This window comes from Aquarana catesbeiana, linkage group LG10 (assembly GCF_042186555.1).
Source record: "Aquarana catesbeiana isolate 2022-GZ linkage group LG10, ASM4218655v1, whole genome shotgun sequence".
NCBI lineage: Eukaryota > Metazoa > Chordata > Amphibia > Anura > Ranidae > Aquarana > Aquarana catesbeiana.
Genome location: NC_133333.1, coordinates 242,558,070 through 242,582,308, shown reverse-complemented (window position 1 = coordinate 242,582,308; position 24,239 = coordinate 242,558,070). Strand labels below are relative to the sequence as shown.

The following is a 24,239-nucleotide window of genomic DNA, read 5'->3' as shown; positions in this document are numbered from 1 at the left end:
GAGGCAGTTTTCAGGCATTTTAGTGCTAGAAATAGCGTCTGAAAACTGCCTCCAATTCATTACAATGGGTGATTTCATATCCGGGCGGTGCGCTTGCGGGACCTTAGAAAAAGTCCTGCAAGCCGCATCTTTGGGGTGGTTTACATCGCTCCCAAAAATGCCCCTGCACATTGCAATGAATGGACAGCACTTCCAAAGCGCCTGAAAACCGATTCGGAAGCGTCGCAGCACAGGAATGTTTTTCACCCCTTTTTTTTTTTTTTATTTATTTTTTTTTTGGGGTTAAAAGCTCCCTGCTAGCGACCGAAAAGCGCCGCTTAAACAGCGGTAAAGCCCTGCTAAAATGAGCGGCGCTTTACCGTGAACGCACGGGCGGCCCCAGTGTGAAAAGGGGTCTTATCTACTCCTGTAAAGATTTTAATGATTGGATTTAGATCTTCTGTGTGGTTGTAGATTGGACAATACAATAGGATACTCTCCATAGTTCCAGCTGGCAAAGTAAACGACAACCTTTTTTTTTTTTTTTAAAGGGATTTTAAAGTTGTCTGTCTTTTTAAATGCATGGAAATGTAGCCAGCTTGGTGTGCACAATCCTATTAGTATATGGTAATGTATGTAACCCCTGTGTGTAAATTAGAGTGATTTGCGTATGAATGTATAGAGGCGGCCATAGGTGTCCTGTATACTCCGGATCACCGCTGGAATTACTGATCTACCTGCTCAGAAACAATAGAGATCTCAGAAGCAAAAGAATCGGGGCGTGTTTACATCATAGAAAACATACATGTGACGTGTGGTAAAGCGCACTGACATACGTTTTTTAATGCGTTTTAACATGTTGCCTGTTACTGCACTTGGCATTGCATTTTTTTTCAATACAGGCCACATTACAAGTCAGAATGCTAACATGTATATGTGTGTTCTATATACTGTATGTGTGATCTATATGCATGATCCATATACTGCATGTGTGATCTATAGTGTGTGTGTGTGTGTATTTAAAAATCTCCTGGAAAAAGTATTTACACCCCTTGAAATTTTCCATATTTTGTCATGTTACAGCCAAAATCATGAATTTTATGTGATAGCCCAACACAAAGTGGCACATAATCGTGAAGTGGAAGGAAATGGTTTTCAAATTTTTTTTTTTTTTTTCTTAATAAATAAATATGTGAAAAGTGTGGGGTACATTTGTATGGCGCCCCCCTCCATACTCAATACTTTGTAGAACCCCCTTTCTCTGCAATTACAGCTGCAAGTCTTTTTGGGGATGTCTCTACCAGCTTTGTACATCTAGAGAGGGACATTTTTGCTCATTCTTCTTTACAAAAATAGCTCAAGTTCTGTCAGATTGGATGGAGAGCGTCTGTGAACAACAATTTTCAAGTCTTGCCACAGATTCTCAATTGGATTTAGGTCTGGACTTTGACTGGGCCATTCTAACACATGAATATGCTTTGATCTAAACCATTCCATTGTAGCTCTGGCTGTATGTTTAGGGTCGTTGTCCTGCTGGAACTTGAACCTCCGCCCCAGTCTCAAGTCTTTTGCAGACTCTAACAGGTTTTCTTCTAAGATTGTCCTGTATTTGGCTCCATCCATCTTCCCATCAACTCTGACCAACTTCCCTGTCCCTGCTGAAGAAAAGAATCCCCACAACATGATGCTGCCACCACCATGTTTCACGGTGGGGATGGTGTGTTCAGGGTGATGTGCAGTGTTAGTTTTCTGCCACACATAGCATTTCTCCCTCTTTCCCTCCTTCCCTCCTTCCCTCCTTCCCTCCTTCCCTCCTTCCCTCCTTCCCTCCTTCCCTCCTTCCCTCCTTCCCTCCTTCCTTCCCTCCCCTCTTCTTGGGAAGATTTAAATATGCACTACATGCTGTTCTGCACTTCTCCATTGAAGACTATTGAACCAAAATGGCACCGTTTTTGTGTTGTTGGTTTTTTTTGTTTTTTTTTGTTTTTGTTTTTTTTAAAGCCCAGATTCACACTGAGCTGTGGGAATGAAGCCGTGCAAGTTCAGCTGAACTCACACGTTTTCACTCCCGCGTGTCCGTCCCGATTTCGGCTGCGATTTCAGACATCTGTGCGGGTTTCTGCACCCCGAAATCGCAAAAAAGTCGTACAGAAACTACTTTTTGAAATTGGTGCAGCGTCGCACCATTTAGGACTGTGCAATTCCTGCCGTTTTGACATGCGATTTGGCGTGTCAAATCGCACCAATAAGGACCCAGTGCGACTCGGGAACCAGTGCAGGCTCCCGGATCGCAGGCGGTTCACACTGACATCTGCGAAACGCTGCCAATGTAAAATTAATGAGACCCCCCCCCCCCCCAAATAGGTTCGCAGTGTGAACTAGTGCAGGAATCGGATCGCATTAGTGTGGACACCCATTCGATCCAATTCCAGTGCAGACCGAAAAAGAGTCCTGCACCATTTTGATGCGATTTCAGCAATGCGGTGCGAATCGCATGCAATGCCTGGCATCACACTAGCGCGAACCCAGCCTAAAAAAAAAAAATCCTCGACCCTTTCCAAAAACGCAGAGGCACAAACACGCATTGATGTGAACGTGTTCCATAGGAACCCATGTTAAAATGATGTCCTGCGTTTCTGCAAAAAAAGCATGAAAAAAAACCCCGCATTGGTGTGAATGGAGCCTTATTATTCGTGTCGGGCACTTTCACACTTCCAATTGTTCTGGTAGAATCCACATCTGCCTTCACACATGGTGATTGGATTACAGTGACGGAGCCACCTGTGGGACTATAAATACTCTGGGAAGGTTCCTGACACTATTAGGCCTCATTCACACTATGTGGCGAAATAGCAGGCGTTGAGCAAATGCACTTTTTTTTTTTTTTTTTTTTTTTTTTTTTGTGCTGTTGCGCTTATTTGTATGTGCATTTACAATTATTTGAATTTGAAAAAAATTTCTCAGTACGTTCGTTGACTTGATGAATGAAAACCACATTCACTGTTAGAAGTTAATTTGAGAAAAAATTTTCCATCTTGCTCTTTCGTTTTTTTTTTTTTTTGTTTTGTTTTGTTTTGTTTTTTCCCGTGGTCGATAAGCAACATCGATTTGACCCCAATAATGATTAGGAAATCCCAGGGAACGTTTTTAAATACCGGTAGTTCCTGTCTGGCCTATAGTCAAATGACGAGCGGGACATTCGCCATTCCGGGTGGACGTCATATCATCTCCCAGGACAGGCCTCATGTGCACCCCACGGGCAGTGCTGCAGCACAATCTGACTGATCGGTGTACTGGCCACCACCGCCGCCGGGACCATGTGATCGCTGTGACCAATCATAGCGATCGCATGACACCACAATAGTAAACACTGAATTAATCTGAATTCTTCAGTAAAAATGGTTGCTTATAACGGTGAAATTCACTGGTTGAAATTCACTCACTTACTATGGTAACATTGCGGTGCTCTGGTTCCAGTGTGTTTAAAAAAAAAAAAAAAAAAAAAAAAAAGTAATAAAAGAACAAAACAAATTGAAAAAAAAACTATTACATCTATTAAGTTACATACTGTCACCAGTCAGTGTTCCTGATCACCGCCACAACAGTTATGATGGCGCTGTACTGCACTGGTGACAGAATGTAAAAAAAAAAAAAAAAAAATTTTTTTTTTTTTTTTTTTTTTTTAATTTTTAGATTACCGTATATACTCGAGTATAAGTCGAATTTTTCAGCACTTTTTTTTTTTTTTTTGTGCTGAAAGTGCCCCCCTTATACTCAAGTCAAGCACTTTTCTGCAGCAAAAAATGTCATTTTCCGAACCAAATTTGGGGCCCCGTATCTCAGGGCCACTTGGAACCCCAAATTTGGTGTGCATACCCAGTGGAACTGGTGCCACAACATATCCAAAGCTGAAGTTCCTAGCACCAAGTGGCCCTGAGATACGGGGCTCCAAAACCGGTTGGGAAAATGCAGAAAAGTGCTTGACATTTTCTGAGCTGATTTTTGGGGCCCTGTATCTCGGGGCCACTTAGTGCTAGAAACGCCAGCTTTGGAAATTTTATGGTGCTAGTTCCACTGGGTTTGCACACCAAATTTGGGGTTCCTAGCACTAAGTGGCCCTGAGATACGGGGCCCCAAATTTGGTCAACTGTGTCTACCTGCAGCAATGTCATTTCGGGACCCTTTGGGTTCAGAGACCCCAAATTTTGGCTGCAGCTAGGGGGCATCTAGGAACCTTTAACTACTGAGTTTGAAGTTCGGGGGACCCAATGGCTGCAAATGGGCACAGTGAGGCTGCAAATGGGCATTGTTGATCCTCTTTTCCACTTACAGTAGCTGTGCATTTCTCACCCTCGTCTTATACGGGTCAATAAGTTTTACCCATTTTTTTTTTTTTTTTTGTGGTAAATTAGGTGCCTCGACTTATACTCGAGTATATACGGTACAAAAAATTGTGATAAATTACGTCGTCAAACTTGCCACGCCTCTTACTAAATACCTTGGACTGTGCTTTCCAAAAAGGGGGTCATTTGGGGGGTATTTGTTCTGTCCTGACCTTTTCGGGCCTCAAGAAATGAGAAGAAGCCGTCATTGATTGAGTCTTCAGATCTATACCTCATCGTTTGTGGACTAACATTCCTACAGACTAAATAATAAACACCGATTCGGGTTATTTCCACCAAAGAAATGTAACAGAACACTTTTTTTTTTTTTCTAAATTTATGAAGAAAGATTATTTATTTGCAAAATTTTATAAAGGAAAAGAAGAAAAACATGCTTGTTTTGTTTTTTTTTTTTTTTTTTTTTTTCCTTTTAGCAAAAAAATTTAAATCCAGTGGGGATTAAATACTATCAAAAGAAAAGCTCTATTTGTGTGAAAAAATGAAAAAAAGTCATATGGGTACAGTATTGCATGTCCGCGCAATTGTCATTCAAAGTGTGACAGCGCTGAAAGTTGCCCAGGGCAGGAAGGAGGGAGAAGGTGCCCGGTATTGAAGTGGTTAATATAAAACCTAACGGGTATAACGGTCATCTTTGTGACCGCAGAACGTTGTACTCTGAGACATCATTGATCTTGTAGAGATGTTGCAATGCAAAAAAAAAAACAAATGATTTTTTTGTGTTGCCGTCTAATCGGCGGGATCATGTGACCGCTATGTTATGTCTCTGGCACCTCCTGGCGGGGCCCCTTCGCAGGCAGACACGCTGGGTGCTGCCATGTGTACTATATACACATCATTTCCTACGCTGTAGGACGCTGATTGCGTTGTCTGCCGAGAAGAAGTGTTTTATGAGCTGATTATCTGGAGTGTCGCACCCCATGGCTTCCAGATCATTCTTCCCCCAGTGTTGTCTGATCTCTGCTGTGTAATGGCCCCCGATCAAGCCAATGACTTCAATCCATAAGCCAGACACCCCCTTGCTACAGTGCCTTGAAAAAGTATTCATACCCCTTGAAATTTTCCACATTTTGTCACGTTACAACCAAAAAAAGTAAATGTATTTTATTGGGATTTTATGTGATGGACCAACACAAAGTGGCACATAATTGTGAAGTGGAAGGAAAATGATAAATGGTTTTCAAAATGTTTTCCAAATAAATATGTGAAAAGTGTGGGGTACATTTGTATGGCGCCCCCCTGAGTCAATACTTTGTAGAACCTCCTTTCTCTGCAATTACAGCTGCAAGTCTTTTTGGGGATGTCTCTACCAGCTTTGCACATCTAGAGAGGGACATTTTTGCCCATTCTTCTTTGCAAAATATCTCAAGCTCTGTCAGATTGGATGGAGAGCGTCTGTGAACAGCAATTTTCAAGTCTTGCCACAGATTCTCAATTGGATTTAGGTCTGGACTTTGACTGGGCCATTCTAACACATGAATATGCTTTGATCTAAACCATTCCATTGTAGCTCTGGCTGTATGTTTAGGGTCGTTGTCCTGCTGGAAGGTGAACCTCCGCCCCAGTCTCAAGTCTTTTGCAGATTCTAACAGGTTTTCTTCTAAGATTGTCCTGTATTTGGCTCCATCCATCTTCCCATCAACTCTGACCAGCTTCCCTGTCCCTGCTGAAGAAAAGCATCCCCACAATATGATGCTGCCACCACCATGTTTCACGGTGTGGATGATGTGTTCAGGGTGATGTGCAGTGTTAGTTTCCCCCCACACATAGTGTTTTGCTTTTAGGCCAAAAAGTTCAATTTTGGTCTCATCTGACCAGAGCACCTTCTTCCACATGTTTGCTGTGTCCCCCACATGGCTTCTTGCAAACTGCAAACGGGACTTCTTATGACTTTCTTTCAACAATGTCTTTCTTCTTGTCACTCTTCCATAAAGGGCAGATTTGTGGAGAACACGACTAATAGTTGTCCTGTGGACAGATCCTCCCACCTGAGCTGTGGATCTCTGCAGCTCCTCCAGAGTTACCATGGGCCTCTTGGCTCTTCTCTGATGAATGCTCTCCTTGCCCGGCCGGTCAGTTTAGGTGGACGGCCATGTCTTGGTAGGTTTGCAGTTGTGCCATACTCTTTCCATTTTCGGATGATGGATTGAACAGAGCTCCGTGAGATGTTCAAAGCTTGGGATATTTTTTATAACCTAACCCTGCTTTATACTTCTCCACAACTTTATCCCTGACCTGTCTGGTGTGTTCCTTGGCCTTCATGATGCAGTTTGTTCACTAAGGTTCTCTAACAAACCTCTGAGGGCTTCACAGAACAGCTGTATTTATACTGAGATTAAATGACACACAGGTGGACTCTATTTACTAATCAGGTGACTTCTGAAGGTAATTGGTTCCACTAGATTTTAGTTAGGGGTATCAGAGTAAAGGGGGCTGAATACAAATGCCCCCCACACTTTTCACATATTAATTTGTAAAAAAAAATTTGAAAATCATTTATCATTTTCCTTCCATTTCACAATTATGTGCCACTTTGTGTTGGTCTATCACATAAAATCCCAATAAAATACATTGACGTTTTTGGTTGTAACATGACAAAATGTGGAAAATTTCAAGGGGTATGATTACATTTCAAGGCAGTGTGTGTGTGTGTGTGTGTGTGTATGTATGTATATATATATATATATATATATATATATATATATATATATATATATATATATATATATATATATATATATATATTCTACATGCATATACCGAAAAGTTGCTGCACTTAAAAAAAAAAATCTTTGTTGCTTTTTCATCAAGTCTTGAAGGAAGATTACAAAGCGTCCATAATCGTTCCAGACAAAGTAATACAGACATGAATGGATATATATATATATATATATATATATATATATATATATATATATATATATATATATATATATATATCTCACTGTATGCTCCTTGGAGGACAGATGTTAATGGTTTAGTGTTTCCTGTTAGGATTATGTTGGTACATCATAATAATAAATCTATATGTAGGTAGGTGTGCGTCTTCTCTGTCCTCAGCAGAGGCTCCAGTCATTTCCCTTTTTAGTAAATAATTGTTACATAGTCTCTGAACACACCTTCCTGCAATCGCATGTAAACGTTCCCTGGAGTCGATCAGCGCCCGGGTTCCCGCAGTAAGAACCTGATCCGGGTAATTGGAGGTGATGGGCAGATTCTTTGTGTTGGCTCGGGGACAGCTGCTTCCATATCTGTAATATAAGATCCCGTGTGAGGAATGGATTCCAGTATAGGCGCGGGATGTATGTATCGCTTTCTGCATACTCTGCACATTCATCATTCATCCGGCTGTCCCTTGGACGAATATTTACTGCATTTCTTCTTCCTTTATTTTTTAATATAAAAAAAAAAATATATCAGATCGATATCGGTGCATTAACCCTTAAGGTTTTCAGCTGCGAACAATCGGTGTAGTTGCTTTGTTGGCGCATTCTCTTTGCCTTATTAAAGTAGACCTGTCATTTAAAGTAATAGTGAAGGCTCAGCGTTTGTTTTTTACTTTAATGTATTCATAGCATTAAAGTAGTATTAAACCCTCAGGGAACTATTTGTTAAAATTATTATTCCAGCACTTGCAGGTTACATGTGTCATAGCTGCTGGCTCCTGATCTCTCAGTGATGCTTTCCTGAATTAAGGTCTTTACAGGAAAGCGTTACCAGTGGACAGTGCAGTCTGTAGGCAGTCTGTTAGCTTTGAGGAGAAGGGAGAAGGTGGGGGTGCTTTGCCATCTTAGGCTATGGGGCTGTGTGTGTCTATTGATGCACACAGTGTAGAGAGACCTGATTCTTATCCCTGCATGTAAGAGTGGCTGCAAGAGAAAGGAGCCACGAGGAAACGGGAAACCTGGGGCACTGATCATGGCACCAACATAAACTGGACCGTAGGTGATGATTAAATATAAAGAAGCTGCTTAAAAGAACTGAGGGTTTAATATTGCTTTAATTAAACATCTCAGTACAATTACAATTGTCATTCTGCTCCTACGAATTGCGGGCAAAAAGGAACGTTGGTTTAGTCCCACTAACCATTAGGAAATTTTAAAGGTGTGTGTGGTGTGTGTTTTTTTTTTTTTTTTTTTTTTTTTTTTTTTTTTTTTAACAAACGATTTCAAACAAAATTGTACTAGCGTATGGGCAGCTTTAAAGGGATTGTATGGAAATTGTAGTATGTAATTATAACCCGGCATAGCCAGCTTATCTGATAGGTGGAGGAACGGTTGGGGACACGCGATGGTAGATCAGAATGTATAGGGTTATATAACGATTGAATGGGTTTAGATGCCTGTTGGAGAAAGAAAGGTGACATATTGTCTCTGACTAGGGCGCTGTTGGTTGCGGTGATTGGTCGATGTCTAATGCTTTTCTCTGTTTTCAGGGTCCCCTATCTCCAGTGTGACTGGTCAGGTCAAGGGAATCCTTCAGCAAGAGGTAAGTTCTTAATGGGTTCTCATATTTATTGCATACTGTACATACAGTCCATCCAAAAAGTATTCACAGAGCTTCAGTTTTTCCACATTTTGTTATGTTGCATCCAAAATGGATTCAATCCATTATTTTCCTCAAAATTCTACAAACAATACCCCATAATAGAGCTGCATGATTAATCGTTAAGAATCGAGATTGCAATTGTTTCCCCCCCGTGAACTTAAAGCGGGGGTCCACCCACACCGCCAAAAAAAAAAAAATATTAAAAGCCAGCAGCTACAAATACTGCAGCTGCTGACTTTTAATACATGCCCACTTACCTGTCCCAGGGTCCAGCGATGTCGGCTGGGGACGCCGAGAACCCGCTCGGTTCTCGGCAGCTGCCGCCGCCGCCATCCTAGGTGAGGGAATCAGGAAGTGAAGCGTTGCGGCTTCACTTCCCGGTTCCCTACTGCGCATGCGCGAGTCGCGCTGCGCGTCCCAAGTGGTCCCCGCTATCTCCTGGGAGCTGTGTGTTCCCAGCAGACAGCGCGGTGGGGACGGGAAGAGGCATAGACTCCCATGGGAGTCTATGCCGGAAGTGGGTGCAAATACCTGTCTTAGACAGGTATCTGCATCCCCCTCCCCCCTGAAAGGTGCCAAATGTGACACCGGAGGGGGGGGAGGGTTCCGAAAAGCGGAAGTTCCATTTTTGTGTGGAACTCCGCTTTTAACAAAGCATTTTCCTGGTTCTATGCAGAGTTCTCTGCTCAGGCCGACAGCTGTCCAAAAAAACCCCCCAAAAAAGGCATTCTGACAAGTTGCCTGTTATTGTAATGTTTTGTTCTTTAGATCAAAGGAATGAACTTTGGTCTATAAATGAGGGAAGTTTAACCACTTAAAGACTGAAGCTTTTGTTGGTTTCAAGTTAAAATCGTTATTTTTTGCTAAATTACTTGAAACCCTCAAACATTGTTTATATTTTTTAGCAGAGACTAAATGGTGGTTTTATATTTTCTAGCAGAGGCCCTAGAGAATAAAATGGTGGTTTTATATTTTGTCACAATGTATTTGAACAGCGGTCTTTTCAAATGCTATTTTTTTTTTTTTAAAGAAAATACACTTTAATGGCTTTAAAAAGACGAAACAGTAAAGTTAGCCCAATTTTTTTGTATAATGTGAAAAATGTTACGCTGCGAGAATCGCGATCTTTTATTCTAAGCAAAAAAAATCGTGATTCTCATTTCTCCCAGAATTGTGCAGCTCTACCCCAGAATGACAACGTGAAATAAAGTTTGTTTGAAATCTTTGCAGATCTATTAAACATAAAAAAATCCCATGTACATAAGTATTCACAGCCTTTGCTCAATACTTTGAAACACATTTGGCACCACTTACAGCCTCAAGTCTTTGAGTATGAGGCTGCCAGCTTGGCACACCTATTTTTGGCCTGGAAGAATTGGCCTTCTACAGATAGCCTTAGGTAAAGCCTGCATGTGATGCCGAGACTCCATTATTGGGGAAAAAAAGGAAATTCAGTAAATGAAAGGGCCAGGGGCAGTCGGGTTGGGGAGGAAAGGGCTACATTAGAGCTGCATGATTAATCATTAAAGAATCGAGATTGCGATTTTACCCCCCTCGCGATCTTAAAGGGGTTGTGTACCCTCCAGGGTTTTTCATCTTAATGCATTTTATGCATTAAGGGTTGGGGATAAGCACAGCAGCTCCAGCCGCTGTCTCTGGTCCTCATTGGATAGATTGCAAGCATTAGGAGCCATTGGCTCCCGCTGCTGTCAATCAAATCCAGTGACATGGGAGTCGGGAGTCGGGGGGGGGGGGGGGGGGGCAGAGTCCTGCTGTCTGTGTCAATGGACGCAGCAGGATTCTGGAGCGCACCCGCGTGAGTGCCCCCCCATAGAAAGCGGCTCTCCGTGGGGGCACTCGAGAAGAGGGGGAGCCAGGAGCGCCGCCGGCGGACCCCAGAAAAGGAGGATCAGGGCCGCTCTGTGCAAAACACTTGCACAGAGGAGGCAAGTATTGACATATTTGTAATTAAAAATAAATAAACCTTTTTACAATCTAACACAGCATTTTTCCGTGCAGAGAGTTCTCTGCTCAAGCTGACAGCTGTCAAAAAAACAGGCAGCCTGCCAAGTTTCTCACAACATTGCTCAGGCGAGATAAAGATATACATTGTAACATTTCATCTTTTAGGTTGCATTCACACCTGAGCAGTTTCAGCTCGTAAAACGATCGTAAAAAGCCTGGAAAACGGCCAACGGGCAAAATCCTATTCATTTCAATGGCACCTGTTCACATCTGAGCGTTTTTGTCACCTGAAGCAAAACACCTGAAAAAACGCCTTAAGCTCAAAAAAGAACATGAGCTTCTTTGGGGCAGATGGCAGGCGTTTTTCTGCCTTTTTTTTTACATTGGTGAAATCACGGTAAAAACACACGACTTTGAAACGCTCAGGTGTAAAAGCAGCCTTAAAGAACACAGGAATGAACTTCTGTCTGTAGATGAGGGCGGTTTAACCTTTTTCTGGCACTTGTTGCTTACAAGTTAAAATCTTTTTTTTTTGCTAGAAAATTACTGTACTTAGAACCCCCCAAACATTAATTTTTTTAGCAGAGACCCTAGAGAATTAAATGGCAGTTGTTGCAATATTTTATGTCACATTGTATTTGGATAAAATACACTTTTTAATGGCTTAAAAAAAAAAAAAAAAAAAACACTGTCAAGTTAGCCTAATTTTTTTGTATAATGTGAATGATGTTACGCCACGAGAATCGTGATCTTTATTCTATGCAAGAAAGTTGTGATTCTCCTTTTTAGTCGGAGTCGTGTAGTTCTAGGCTACATAATGCTGGATGTACTTCAGCACGGGAATGATGCACACTCTGACCTGCTGCAGATCCTAGTGCACATTGTGAGGAGCTCACAGTGTGCAGTGAGACCTGAGGAAGTAATTTTCAGGAGAGGAGCAGCTACAACTGTGCAAGACTGAAGGGAAGGCCGGATGTCGGGTCCGGTTTATCAACAGCTGTATAAAATTAGTCTGACTATATATCAATTCTGATGAGAGGTGCGGCAGGCCTCTGTGTCATGTGGCATTAGAGCCGCACGATTGATCGTTAAAAAAAAATCGCTATCGTGATTCACATATGATCCATTTCACTGCAAAGGTACATTTACAAAAGTATAAAAAGGTGTACAGTAGAACATCTAATACATTGATCAACCCAGAATCCATGTGCGGAAATGTCAAAAGTCTTACTAAACAAAAAGGACTTGGTATTATGGGTATAAAGAGACCTCTTGGATTCTGACAGTGGGTGCAGGAAAGGACCCCCTGCCCATAAAACCTCAAGGCATAGTGAACACAAAGGTCATACATACCCAGGCTTGCCTGGATCGGTGCATATTCAACAGATATTTTTTTTTTTTTTTTTCCCCCCCCTCACGATCTTAATACAGCATTTCCCCGATTCATGTTAAACAAGTGCAGAGCTGTTCTCTGCTCAGAGCTGTAAAAAAATAAATAAATCAGCCGGCAAATATTTATCAACAGTGATAAAGAGAAACAAACAATGCATCTCTTGGTTCTTTTAGATCAAAGGAATGAACTTCCAGTCTGTAAATGAGGTCAGTTTAACCACTTGGACTAAAACCTTTTTTGACACTTGTTGCTTACAAGTATCCAGTATTTTTTGCTAGAAAATTACCCCCCAAACATTATATTTTATTTTTTATTTTTTTTAGCAGAGACCCCAGAGAATAAAATGGAGATCGTTGGAGGGGAAAAAAATACACTTCAACGAATTTAAAAAAAAATAAACAGTCAAGTTAGCCCAATTTTTTTGTATAATGTGAAAGATGATGTTACGCCGTGAGAATCGTGATCTTTATTCGAAGCAAAAAAAAAATTGCGGTGTCGTCATGGTTTGTTTTCTTGGTTCTTGCAGGGAGCAGGGCAGGGGGCATGAACCGCGAGGGGGCCCCCGGGAAGAGTCCGGAAGAGATGTACGTTCAGCAGAAAGTGCGGGTCCTGCTCATGCTGAGGAAGATGGGCTCTAATGTGAGTATTCCAGGGCTGTGTGGGGGAGAACCAGTCAGGACGCACACGTGAGAACTTCCGCTAATCTGTGTATTATAGGCTTTGTTTACACTAGTGGTTGTGGGGTGGTAAAACAGTATGGCTGAGTCACGTTTTTACCGAACCTCCCCACCTTGTAGCTGCACAGTGGGAGAGGTGTACATATGCTGTGACTGTGATAGCTTGCATTGTGGCACAGCAAATGTTATCTTCCCGTTCAACTGAATGAAGGGGCCCCACAACCGCCTGTTGCGCAGTGGGCTAGTGCCGGGGTACGAGGGGTTAAAGCAGGTGGTGAGGAGGTGATACAACGCCTCCTCTGAAGTGGGACATGAATGGAGGTCACTCTTCAGAGAGCACCATAATCATAACAAGGTTACTTCCCATGGCTGTCATCCTTATCCACATCCTTGTTGACCATCAATGTAAGGGGGCATCTCTCCTACTGACCACCACTGTAAGGGGGGGGGCGCCTCCTCCACTGACCACCACTGTAAGGGGGGCGCCTCCTCCACTGACCACCACTGTAAGGGGGGGGGGCGCCTCCTCCACTGACCACCACTGTAAGGGGGGGGGGCGCCTCCTCCACTGACCACCACTGTAAGGGGGGGGGCGCCTCCTCCACTGACCACCACTGTAAGGGGGGGGGCGCCTCCTCCACTGACCACCACTGTAAGGGGGGGGCGCCTCCTCCACTGACCACCACTGTAAGGGGGGGGCGCCTCCTCCACTGACCACCACTGTAAGGGGGGGGCGCCTCCTCCACTGACCACCACTGTAAGGGGGGGGCGCCTCCTCCACTGACCACCACTGTAAGGGGGGGGCGCCTCCTCCACTGACCACCACTGTAAGGGGGGGGCGCCTCCTCCACTGACCACCACTGTAAGGGGGGGGCGCCTCCTCCACTGACCACCACTGTAAGGGGGGGGCGCCTCCTCCACTGACCACCACTGTAAGGGGGGGGCGCCTCCTCCACTGACCACCACTGTAAGGGGGGGGCGCCTCCTCCACTGACCACCACTGTAAGGGGGGGGCGCCTCCTCCACTGACCACCACTGTAAGGGGGGGGCGCCTCCTCCACTGACCACCACTGTAAGGGGGGGGCGCCTCCTCCACTGACCACCACTGTAAGGGGGGGGCGCCTCCTCCACTGACCACCACTGTAAGGGGGGGGCGCCTCCTCCACTGACTACCACTGTAAGGGGGGTGCCGCTTTCACAGCAAAAGTTATCTTCCCGTTCAACTGAATGAAGGGGCCCCACAACCGCCTGTTGTGCAGTGTGCTAGTTCCAGGGTACAAGGGGTTAAAGCAGGTGGTGAGGAGGTGATATGACGCCTCCTCTGAAGTGTGACATGAATGAAGGTCACTCTTCAAAGAGCACCATAATCATAAGGTTAGTTCCCATGGCTGTCATTTCCATCCACATCCTTGCTGACCACCAATGTAAGGGGGGCACCTCTCCTACTGGCCACCACTGTAAAGGGGGAGCCTCCTCCACTGACCACCACTGTAGGGCGCCTCTTGCACTGACCACCACTGTAGGGCGCCTCTTGCACTGACCACCACTGTAGGGCGCCTCTTGCACTGACCACCACTGTAGGGCGCCTCTTGCACTGACCACCACTGTAGGGCGCCTCTTGCACTGACCACCACTGTAAGGGGCGGGGCCTCTTGCACTGACCACCACTGTAAGGGGGCACTGCACTGTTTTATGTTATTTATTTGTGGTCGGAAGGTTGCTTTAGAATAATGTCAGTCAGTTCTGATGTTGGGCCACTAAGATTGATGTTCTTTCTCTGCTGCAGCTGGCAGTTAAAGCAGCACACTGCTGGAAGATTGTAAAGCATGCTGGGAGCGTGAACTTGTTTGTCTCTGAAAGTAACATGTCTTTTCTATTTCTCCCATAGCTCACCCCTAGTGAGGAAGCATTCCTGCGATCGTATGCTGGAGTGGTCACTAGCCAGCTCAGCCAGCTGCCCCAGCACTCCATTGATCAGGGTAAGTGTGCAGTTTATAGGATGTCTCTTCACCGGGCTGGTTGTCTTCTCTACTCCGCTTTAACCACTTCCAGGCTAATTCTGGCACTCCTTTCCTACATGTACAAATCGTAATTTATTTTTGCCAAAAAATTGCTCGGAACCCCCAAACATTATATAGATATAGATATATATATAGATAGAGATATATAGAGGGAGAAAGATAGATATATTTTAGCAGAGACGACCCTAGGGAATAAAATGACGGTTGTTGCACTGCTAAATTTAAAAAAAAAAAAAAAACACTAAAGTTAGCCCTATTTTTTTTTTTTTTTTTTTTTTTTTTTTTTTTTTCTTTTACCTTTTCCCTTAAAGAGAATTTTTTTTTGATCCCTTGGAATAGGAAGAGGGCATGACCGGTACTCTTTACAGAGAGACCTGGAAAGCCTGAGATCCGGAAAAAAAAAAAACAAAAAAAACCTCCTGGGGTGATGCAATTTGACTCTGTAAATGTGTGCTTTTTTTCCTTATTTACCTCTTTACAAGAAACAGGTCGCTGCCTGTGAAAACAATCAAGCGGCTCAACAGCCTGTATGATTGTTTTTGCATTGCAGGGAATCGCTGGCAGAATAAAAAAAAAAAAATCTGAATGATGTCTGTAGCTGCATCCATCATACCGATATCTCCACTTAAAGTCCAGGACGTCATATGACGGCCTTGGGTGGGAAGTGGTTAAGTGGAGTCATGTGGGCACTTCAAGGGGTTTATGTGTTTAAAAAAAAAAATTCTGTGCACATCTCAGCTGTCAAATTTTTTTTTTTTTTTTTGCCTAATATGTTTCCTATGATCATTAGCTCTATCTAGTGGCCGTAAGTCAGTATTTTCCAGATTGAGGTATTTCAGGAAATGACCCTAGCAAATACACATTAGGCAAAATATAAGATTTATTTGTGACGGCGGTCCCTAACTCACATTCATACATACTAGGGACAATTTAGACAGGATCCAATTAACCTACCAGCATGTCTTTGGAGTGTGGGAGGAAACCGGAGTACCCGGAGGAAACCCACACAGACACAGGGAGAACATGCAAACTCCAGGCAGGTAGTGTCGTGGTTGGGATTCGAACCAGCGACCCTTCTTACTGCTAGGCGAGAGTGCTACCACTACACCACTGTTATATATATATATATATATATATATATATATATATATATATATATATATATATATATATATATATATATATATATATATATATATATATATATATATATATATATATATATATATATATATAGCACACATGTACAGTATCGCAACGAATGTCAGATTGAAAGCAGTAATTTTTCTACCACCAGACCTCTAAACTGTTTACCGGCAAAGGCTCTTAAAGCATCGCCTATGGAGATTTTTATGTACCGTAGCTTGTCGCCATCCCATGAGCGTGCGCAGTTTTAAAGAGTGACATGTTGGGTATCTATTTATGTGGTTTAACATCAACTCTTATATTTTACCATAAAATTTGATATTATATTGTGCTTGTGTTTTATTAAATTCATAAAAGTGTATTTTTTTTTTTTTCCCCCAAAAATGTGCATTTGAAAAACTGTTGTAATATAAAAAAAATTGCAACACCCTACCATTTTATTCTCTAGGGCCTCTGCTAAAAATATGTAATGTTTTGGGGGTTCTAGCAAAAAATAGCTGATTTTTACATATGTGAGAAGTGTCAGACCAGGCTTACGAAGAAGTGGCTAAAGATTCTGTGTTCAGTTATGGTATTTATTCACTAGGTGGCGATGTGGTTACAGCTATGCTGCTTGTACTGTAGTTCTCAGAGAAATAGCACATAGTGACACCTGGTGGACATTAGAGGTACTTACTGAAGCTTGTTTGCTGCCTTTGTGAGCAGACACGTCAGCTATTACCATGAATACACACAGTGCATAGTGTACTGAAAATCACACAGCTGTTACCTTGTTCTCACTTTCATTTGTTTTTAGAAGGTAATCTGCTAAAAGCAAACATCACCTGTCCTAGAATCAGCATACTACTTCCCAGGGTGGATTTGATTAAAATCATGTCTATTTAAATCACTAGTAAAAAGACTTGATTTAAATCAACTTTAATTTAAATCATAATTTTTTTTTTAAAGCGCAACTGTCATCTCTGTCCCACAGCTGCTCCTCCTCTGACCCGCTGTTGACTCACCGACAGTCTCATTCACTTTAATGGGGCGGCTGGTCATGTGGCAGTGACACAACAAGGTGAGGGACGTGGCGGCAGGGGGTGATTGGATTCCCGCTAACAGGCGCTGCCATGATGGATCCGATATGACAGGTGCTCTTTATATATAAGGACTCATTCTTGCTGGTAGTTAGGATCTTTAATGTTTGCAGACAAAATGAAGGTTTCCTATTTAGAATAATAAGCTGTCAGGTTAGTAAAACAGTGATATCAGAACCGATTCAATCATACAGTTTGTAGTGTACATTAGATTTGCAAAACAATGGGATAAAGGAATATTCCTGAACTTTCTTTCGTTACTGTAAAATTGTGTGAATGCATCAATGCAGTGCATGTTATCTCAGCTTGCAGAGCTTGGATTCATTTGATGAGTTTACCAAAAAATGCAAATATTGCAGAATATACAGCCTTATGCTACATAACTAAGCTCCATTTCATGCTAAATAAACTAAATTTCTAATGTATCTAAAATAGAACACTATATTTTGGATAGATTTTTACTCCAAAATCATTTTATTAAAAATTAAATGGGATTAAAAATCAGATTTCAAGAAAAAAAAAATATTGAGATAGAGAGATATATATATATATATATATATATATATATATATATATATATATATATATAGATAGATAGATAGATAGATAGATAGATATATACACACACATTTTTATTATCATTGATTTTTATAATATATATATATATATATTATAAAAATGTGTGTGTGTGTGTGTGTGTATATATATATGTGTGTGTATATATATATATATATATATATATATATATAATATTATATTATATATTATTTTTTTTTTTTATATATATATAATATTGATTTTTATCACCCTGCTAGTTCCAAGTCTGTTCTCTGCCTCACAGTGATGATGAACATTGGAATTTGCATGCAGGTTGTGAATTAGGAAGTGGTCACTTGTAACCAAAAGCCATTTGGATTGATGAGCGGCTCCTTCTTCTCGGTTGTGTCCTGCACATTGATGCAATGACCACTAGGTGTCCCCAGTGCACTCCTCCTGGATCCCTTGTGTAGAATGTGTCACCTGGTTGCTGCAGGGCTTGTTCTTGACTTTGTGCTGACACAACATATGCAAGTTTCTGCAGCTGGAAAAAAAATATGTCTCTGCTTGAATGTTAATGTTCAGTCCTAAGTGAAATGATTCCGCCACGGGAAATATTAATGCTGCTGAGTACTTTTTCTTGGGGGAACAAAAAAGAATGTCTGGTAAAGGATGCAAATGTTGAATTGCTGTACGAGGGTTTAGAAGGCAAAATCCTTCATTTTCAGAGATGAGCAATGACCTTAAGAGATATCCGTTTTCTTTTAAGAGACTTCTATTGATTGACCTGAGCCATTCCCCTGTACACCCCTGGGGGCTGCCATAGTGGTGTTTATTGCAGTCATGTACACTGCTCTATGTATAAAACCAATCCCACAGTCCATCTAAGGAGTGAGCGGGGGAGGGGCGCTATGTTCCTATATACAGAGGGATCATGGAGCAGGAACGTAGCCACCCTCTACCAGAAAGTCAGCTTGCAATAGCAAAATAAAAAATTATAATTTGGAGAGGCTGAGAGCAATAGAAGAGACTTCTTAAAATTAAAGTGATTAAAGTGTTTGTTACTCCAATATTTCTGATATGTGTCTGCTATACCATGTACTTGTCTCCTGTTCTCTTTGTATTGCTTCCTTTGTGTGAAATCCCTGGTGTTACTGCCAGTCCCTCTGCTTTCCCATCAAATATAGACCACACTAGGCAGGGGAGCACAGCATGGTCAGTTTTCTGGCTGTGCTGGAAACTCAGCCTGCTCTCTTCCAATGATCAGACTTGTCCTGACACACACATCTGACACACACACACATCACACACATCACACACATCCACACACACACATACACACACACATACACACATACATTCTCACACACATACACACACACACACATACACACATACATTCTCACACACATACACACATCTCACACACACATCTCACACACACATCTCACACACACATCTCACACACATCTCACACACATCTCACACACATCTCACACACATCTCACACACACACACACACACACACACATCTCACACACACACACATCACACACACACACATCTCACACACACATCTCACACACACATCTCACACACACACATCTCACACACACACATCTCACACACACACATCTCACACACACACATCTCACACACACACATCTCACACACACACATCTCACACACATCTCACACACATCTCACACACATCTCACACACATCTCACACACATCTCACACACATCTCACACACATCTCACACACATCTCACACACATCTCACACACACATCTCACACGCATTCACACCTCACACGCATTCACACCACTCACGCATTCACACCACTCACGCATTCACACCACTCACGCATTCACACCACTCACGCATTCACACCACTCACGCATTCACACACTCACGCATTCACACACTCACGCATTCACACACTCACGCATTCACACACTCACGCATTCACACACTCACGCATTCACACACTCACGCATTCACACACTCACGCATTCACACACTCACGCATTCACACACTCACGCATTCACACACTCACGCATTCACACACTCACGCATTCACACACTCACGCATTCACACACTCACGCATTCACACACTCACGCATTCACACACTCACGCATTCACACACTCACGCATTCACACACTCACGCATTCACACACTCACGCATTCACACACTCACGCATTCACACACTCACGCATTCACACACTCACGCATTCACACACTCACGCATTCACACACTCACGCATTCACACACTTACACACATTACACACTCACGCATTCACACACTTACACACATTACACACTCATCTCTCACACATACATCACACATTCACATCTCATACGTCACACATACTCTCACACCCATACACATCGCATAACTCGCGCACACACCAGATCTCTCTCTTTATAGCCTCTTTCTCTCTGTCTCTCAATTCTATTCATTTTTTTTTTTTCCATTCAAATAAGCTTTATTGGCAGGACCACATACATATTAGCATTGCCAAAGCAGTTGGGTTTCTGTAAAACCCAAGGGGGGGGGGGGGGGTAATATAGAGGGGAATGAGCATAAGTCCGTGTAAAGGATTTTTAAGTCCTCGGTCTTTCATGTCCTTCAGTTGGTGACACGCTGTCACATATTGGGCAGCAATTTTTACCGTTGGCTCCTCTTCTCCCAGTAGAAATTGGAGGTTCCTCTTCTCTTCTATAGAATTGAAGTCCGGGATGAGAGTGGAGAGTCTCTGGAAGTGAGTGTCCCTCACTGATGAGTACTTTGGGCAAGTGGTCCTCATCCTCCAGGACCCCCTGGTCACATCGCTGGCACTGTCTACTCTCTCTGGGCTTGTAGGTCTGTCTGTGCCATCCTAATTCGATTTCCAGGCTGTGGGCGCTCAGTCTGTACAGGCTCAGGGTCTGTCTGTCTTTGGGGTCTTGTTGCACCTCCAGGTACGGGGCCAGTTTGTAGTCTCTCTGCAATGACTGGTAAACAGCTATTTTTTTGGAGTTTGTTAGCTCATTTCTCCATTCTCCAACATGTTGCGCAGTAGGAGCGCAGTAGGAGCCGGCGGAAATAGCCAAAGCGAAATAAAGAAATCAGCTGTACATGGCGCCTGTAAGAGGGCCCCTCGCGGGCTCACCACGCTTCGGGCACGGCCTCGCTTCGCTCGTCACTTTTTTATTCCCCCTCTAGTTCCACTTGGTTGGTGGGGCTTCAGCCTGGACCCAGGGCGCAGGCGCCGTGTACAGCTGATTGAAGATTTTGATCTTCGGCTATTTCCGGCGGCTCCTGGTCATTAGTACTGCGCAAGCGCAGCGCTTGCGCACTACAGGGGGGAACCTTATCCGCCGAGGGAACTTTCTCGGCAAGACACCGGAAGTGTTTGGTTCTTTTCCCATTCACTTTTACACTGCAGCTCTTCTCAGTCTATGAACTCTTGATAACCTCATATGTTTTCCCTCCTATTCCACTCTCTAATAGTTTGAGGAACAGGCCTGGGTGCCACACCGGAAGTGTTTGGTTCTTTTCCCATTCACTTTTACACTGCAGCTCTTCTCAGTCTATGAACTCTTGATAACCTCATATGTTTTCCCTCCTATTCCACTCTCTAATAGTTTGAGGAACAGGCCTGGGTGCCACACGGAGTCAAATGCCTTCTTAATGTGGTTGTAAACCCTTACAGACCACCTTGACCTACAGGTAAGCCTAGATTAAGGCTTACCTGTAGGTCCAAGAAATATCTCCTAAACCTACACGGTTTAGGAGATATTTGCAAAAAGACAGGCACCGCTGTCTACGGCGCATGCCGTTAGTGGCGTCTCCCGTGTGTATGCGCGGGAGTGACGTCATCGAGGCTCCAGACAATCACAGCGCCGGAACCACGATACCCGGAAAGAAGATGGACGCTCCGAAGCAGAGGGGACAGCGGTGACATTGCAGGCTCCTATGTCAGGTAAGTGACACATAATGGGCTACTATGCAATGCATAGTAGCCCATTATGCTTTACCTTTCCAGGGAAACAAAGAGGAAGTAAACCCATTAGGGTTTACTTCCTCTTTAAAGTCCACAAAGCAGGCGAATATCTTTCCATGTTTTGTATTGTGCACGTGGTTCTTGATGAGGCTGTGCAGGGTGTAAATGTGGTCTGTGGTGCGATGGTTTGGCATGAACCCTGCCTGACTTCTGCTGAGGACATTGTGTTGTGTCAGGAAGTTGAGGATCCGTTTATTGAGGAGATATTGTTGAATAATTTCCCTAGTGTGCTGCTGACACATATCCCACTGTAGTTGGCTGGATCATACTGGTCTCCACTCTTATGGATGGGTGTTATGAGGCCTTGGTTCCATACTGTAGGGTAGTAACCAGCGCTCAGGACCAGATTGAACATTTTGCATAGTGCAGCGTGTACATCTGGGGAGCCGTGTTTAATCATCTCTGGCAGGATTCCATCCATCCCACTGGATTTTTTGGTTTGCAGGTTTTGGATTTTCTCCCTAATTTCTCGTGGTGTAACCGGTACATCTAGGGGGGTTCTGGAGGTCCTTAATTTTTCCTCCAGATCATTTAGTCTTTTGATGATGTCTTTTTGTTCTACAGTTAGAGCCTCCTCCTGGAATATCTTTGTAGAGGTTCTTAAAGTAGTTGAGCCAGATGTCGCCATTTTGGATGTGGAGGTTGATTTTTCCTGGGTGCTGAGCCAATATTCTTCCATGTTTCCCAGAAAGAATTATCCTGAAGTACCTCTTCCAGCTGTTGCAGGTTTTTGGAGATGAAGTTTTGCTTTTTCTTTTTAGGGGTTTGTTTGTATTTTTTCTGTAGGGTGCCATGGGCTATCCTTAGGTCAGTGTTGTCAGGGTCTCTGTGTTTGTTATTGGAGACTGTCCGTAAGGTGTTCCTTAATGCTTTTGCATTCTTTGTCGAACCATTGATTGGATTGTTTGTTGGATGGTTTCTTGTAGTTGGCTTTTCTCAGCTGGGCTGTTTCTGCGATGGTGTGTAGTATTTTATGGAAGTCCTTTTCTGCCTGGTTCACACCTCGTGGGCTTATCTCATAGGCGTTGTTTTGGAAGTTTTCAAGCTGTTTCTTAATGTCAGGTCTGTCCCGTTACCTCTCTGCATTTTATGGTAGACTGTTTGTACCATTTAAATGATGGTGGCAGGTTGCAGAAAGAGGCCTGGTGGAGTTTTGGTGATGGTTTGCTAGAAGATTTAATGTATAGCAGTACTTGGTTGTGGGGTGACTGTAAAACCATTGAGTGTGTGATTCATATCTGTGAGGGCATAGTCTACCACACTGCTGCCTACATGGGAGCTAAATGTGTACGTCCCTAGAGAGTCTCCCTTGGTAATCCCCATGGCCGTACCAAGGGAGACTCTCTAGGAACGTACACAGGCCCAGACTGCCACACAAATTCAGCAATTTTCTTCCATTTTTGTTGGTTGTACTGTCATAGCTGTTTTCTTTGTATCTGTATCGACTCATGATCGTAATTTGCATGGCCCAGTGTGTACGTGTTGCCATCAGAACTTGTATAGTCCTTTTCCCTTCCTGTCCTAGCATTGAGGTCTCCACAGATGAGCACTTGTCCCAGGGATTGGAAGTGGATAACCTCACTTTGTAGGACCTCATAGGTGTCTGGTCTGAAATATGGGGACTCTGCTGGGGCAATGTATGCTGCACACAGGTAGATGTCTGACTGAGAGGTAAGGATGGAGCTGCTTATTCTTAGCCAGATGTAGATCTCTCCTTTTTTTTTGATTGCACTGATGTTCCCATGTAGCGCCTCCTTATACCAGACTAGTATTCCTCCTGAACACCGACCCCGTTTGATGTTTTTATCTTTCTGTGCGGGGACAGAGAATTCCCTATAGCCAGTAGGTACTGATGGTTCATCCTGTGCCCGGGTCCATGTTTCCAGGAGGATTTGTATGTCCGTCTCACGTAGTCTTTGCTTGAAATCTGGATCATTTACTTTGGATTCGAAGGCTGAAGTGTTCAGACCCTGAATGTTCCAGCTACTGATTACTAATGATGTCATTTTTTGTTTGTATATTTATACAGTGGGAACGGAAAGTATTCAGACCCCCTTAAATTTTTCACACTTTGTTATATTGCAGCCATTTGCTAAAATCATTTAAGTTAGTTTTTTTTCGTCATTAACCACTTGCCTACTGGGCACTTAAACCCCCTTCCTAACCCAGACCAATTTTCAGCTTTCGGTGCTCACACTTTGAATGACAATTACTCAGTCATGCAACACTGTACCAATTTCAAATGTTTGTCCTTTTTTTTTCACACAAATAGAGCTTTCTTTTGGTGGTATTTAATCATCGCTGGGTTTTTTATTTTTTGCCGCTATAAATCAAAAAATACTGAAAATTTGGTTTAAAAAAAAAAAAAAAAAAAATTCTTTGTTTCTGTTTAAAATGTAGTGGCAGAGTATGGGCACTGAGCAACGCTGTGGGCTGGA

At 43.0% G+C, this 24,239-nt stretch overlaps 1 protein-coding gene and 1 long non-coding RNA gene across 2 annotated transcripts in view; both read left to right on the top strand.

The window, feature by feature from the left end:
• Positions 1-24,239, top strand: part of LOC141111341 (uncharacterized) — a 367,423-nt gene that overhangs the window by 321,874 nt on the left and 21,310 nt on the right. The gene's annotated exons all lie outside the window — the stretch shown is intronic.
• Positions 1-24,239, top strand: part of CTNNBIP1 (catenin beta interacting protein 1) — a 62,704-nt gene that overhangs the window by 17,155 nt on the left and 21,310 nt on the right. The window contains exons 2-4 of the mRNA XM_073603540.1: positions 8,815-8,867; positions 12,812-12,924; positions 14,851-14,941. Of these exons, the coding sequence (XP_073459641.1) occupies positions 12,829-12,924; positions 14,851-14,941 (187 nt within the window). The 5' untranslated portion in view covers positions 8,815-8,867; positions 12,812-12,828. The remainder of the gene's footprint in view (positions 1-8,814; positions 8,868-12,811; positions 12,925-14,850; positions 14,942-24,239) is intronic.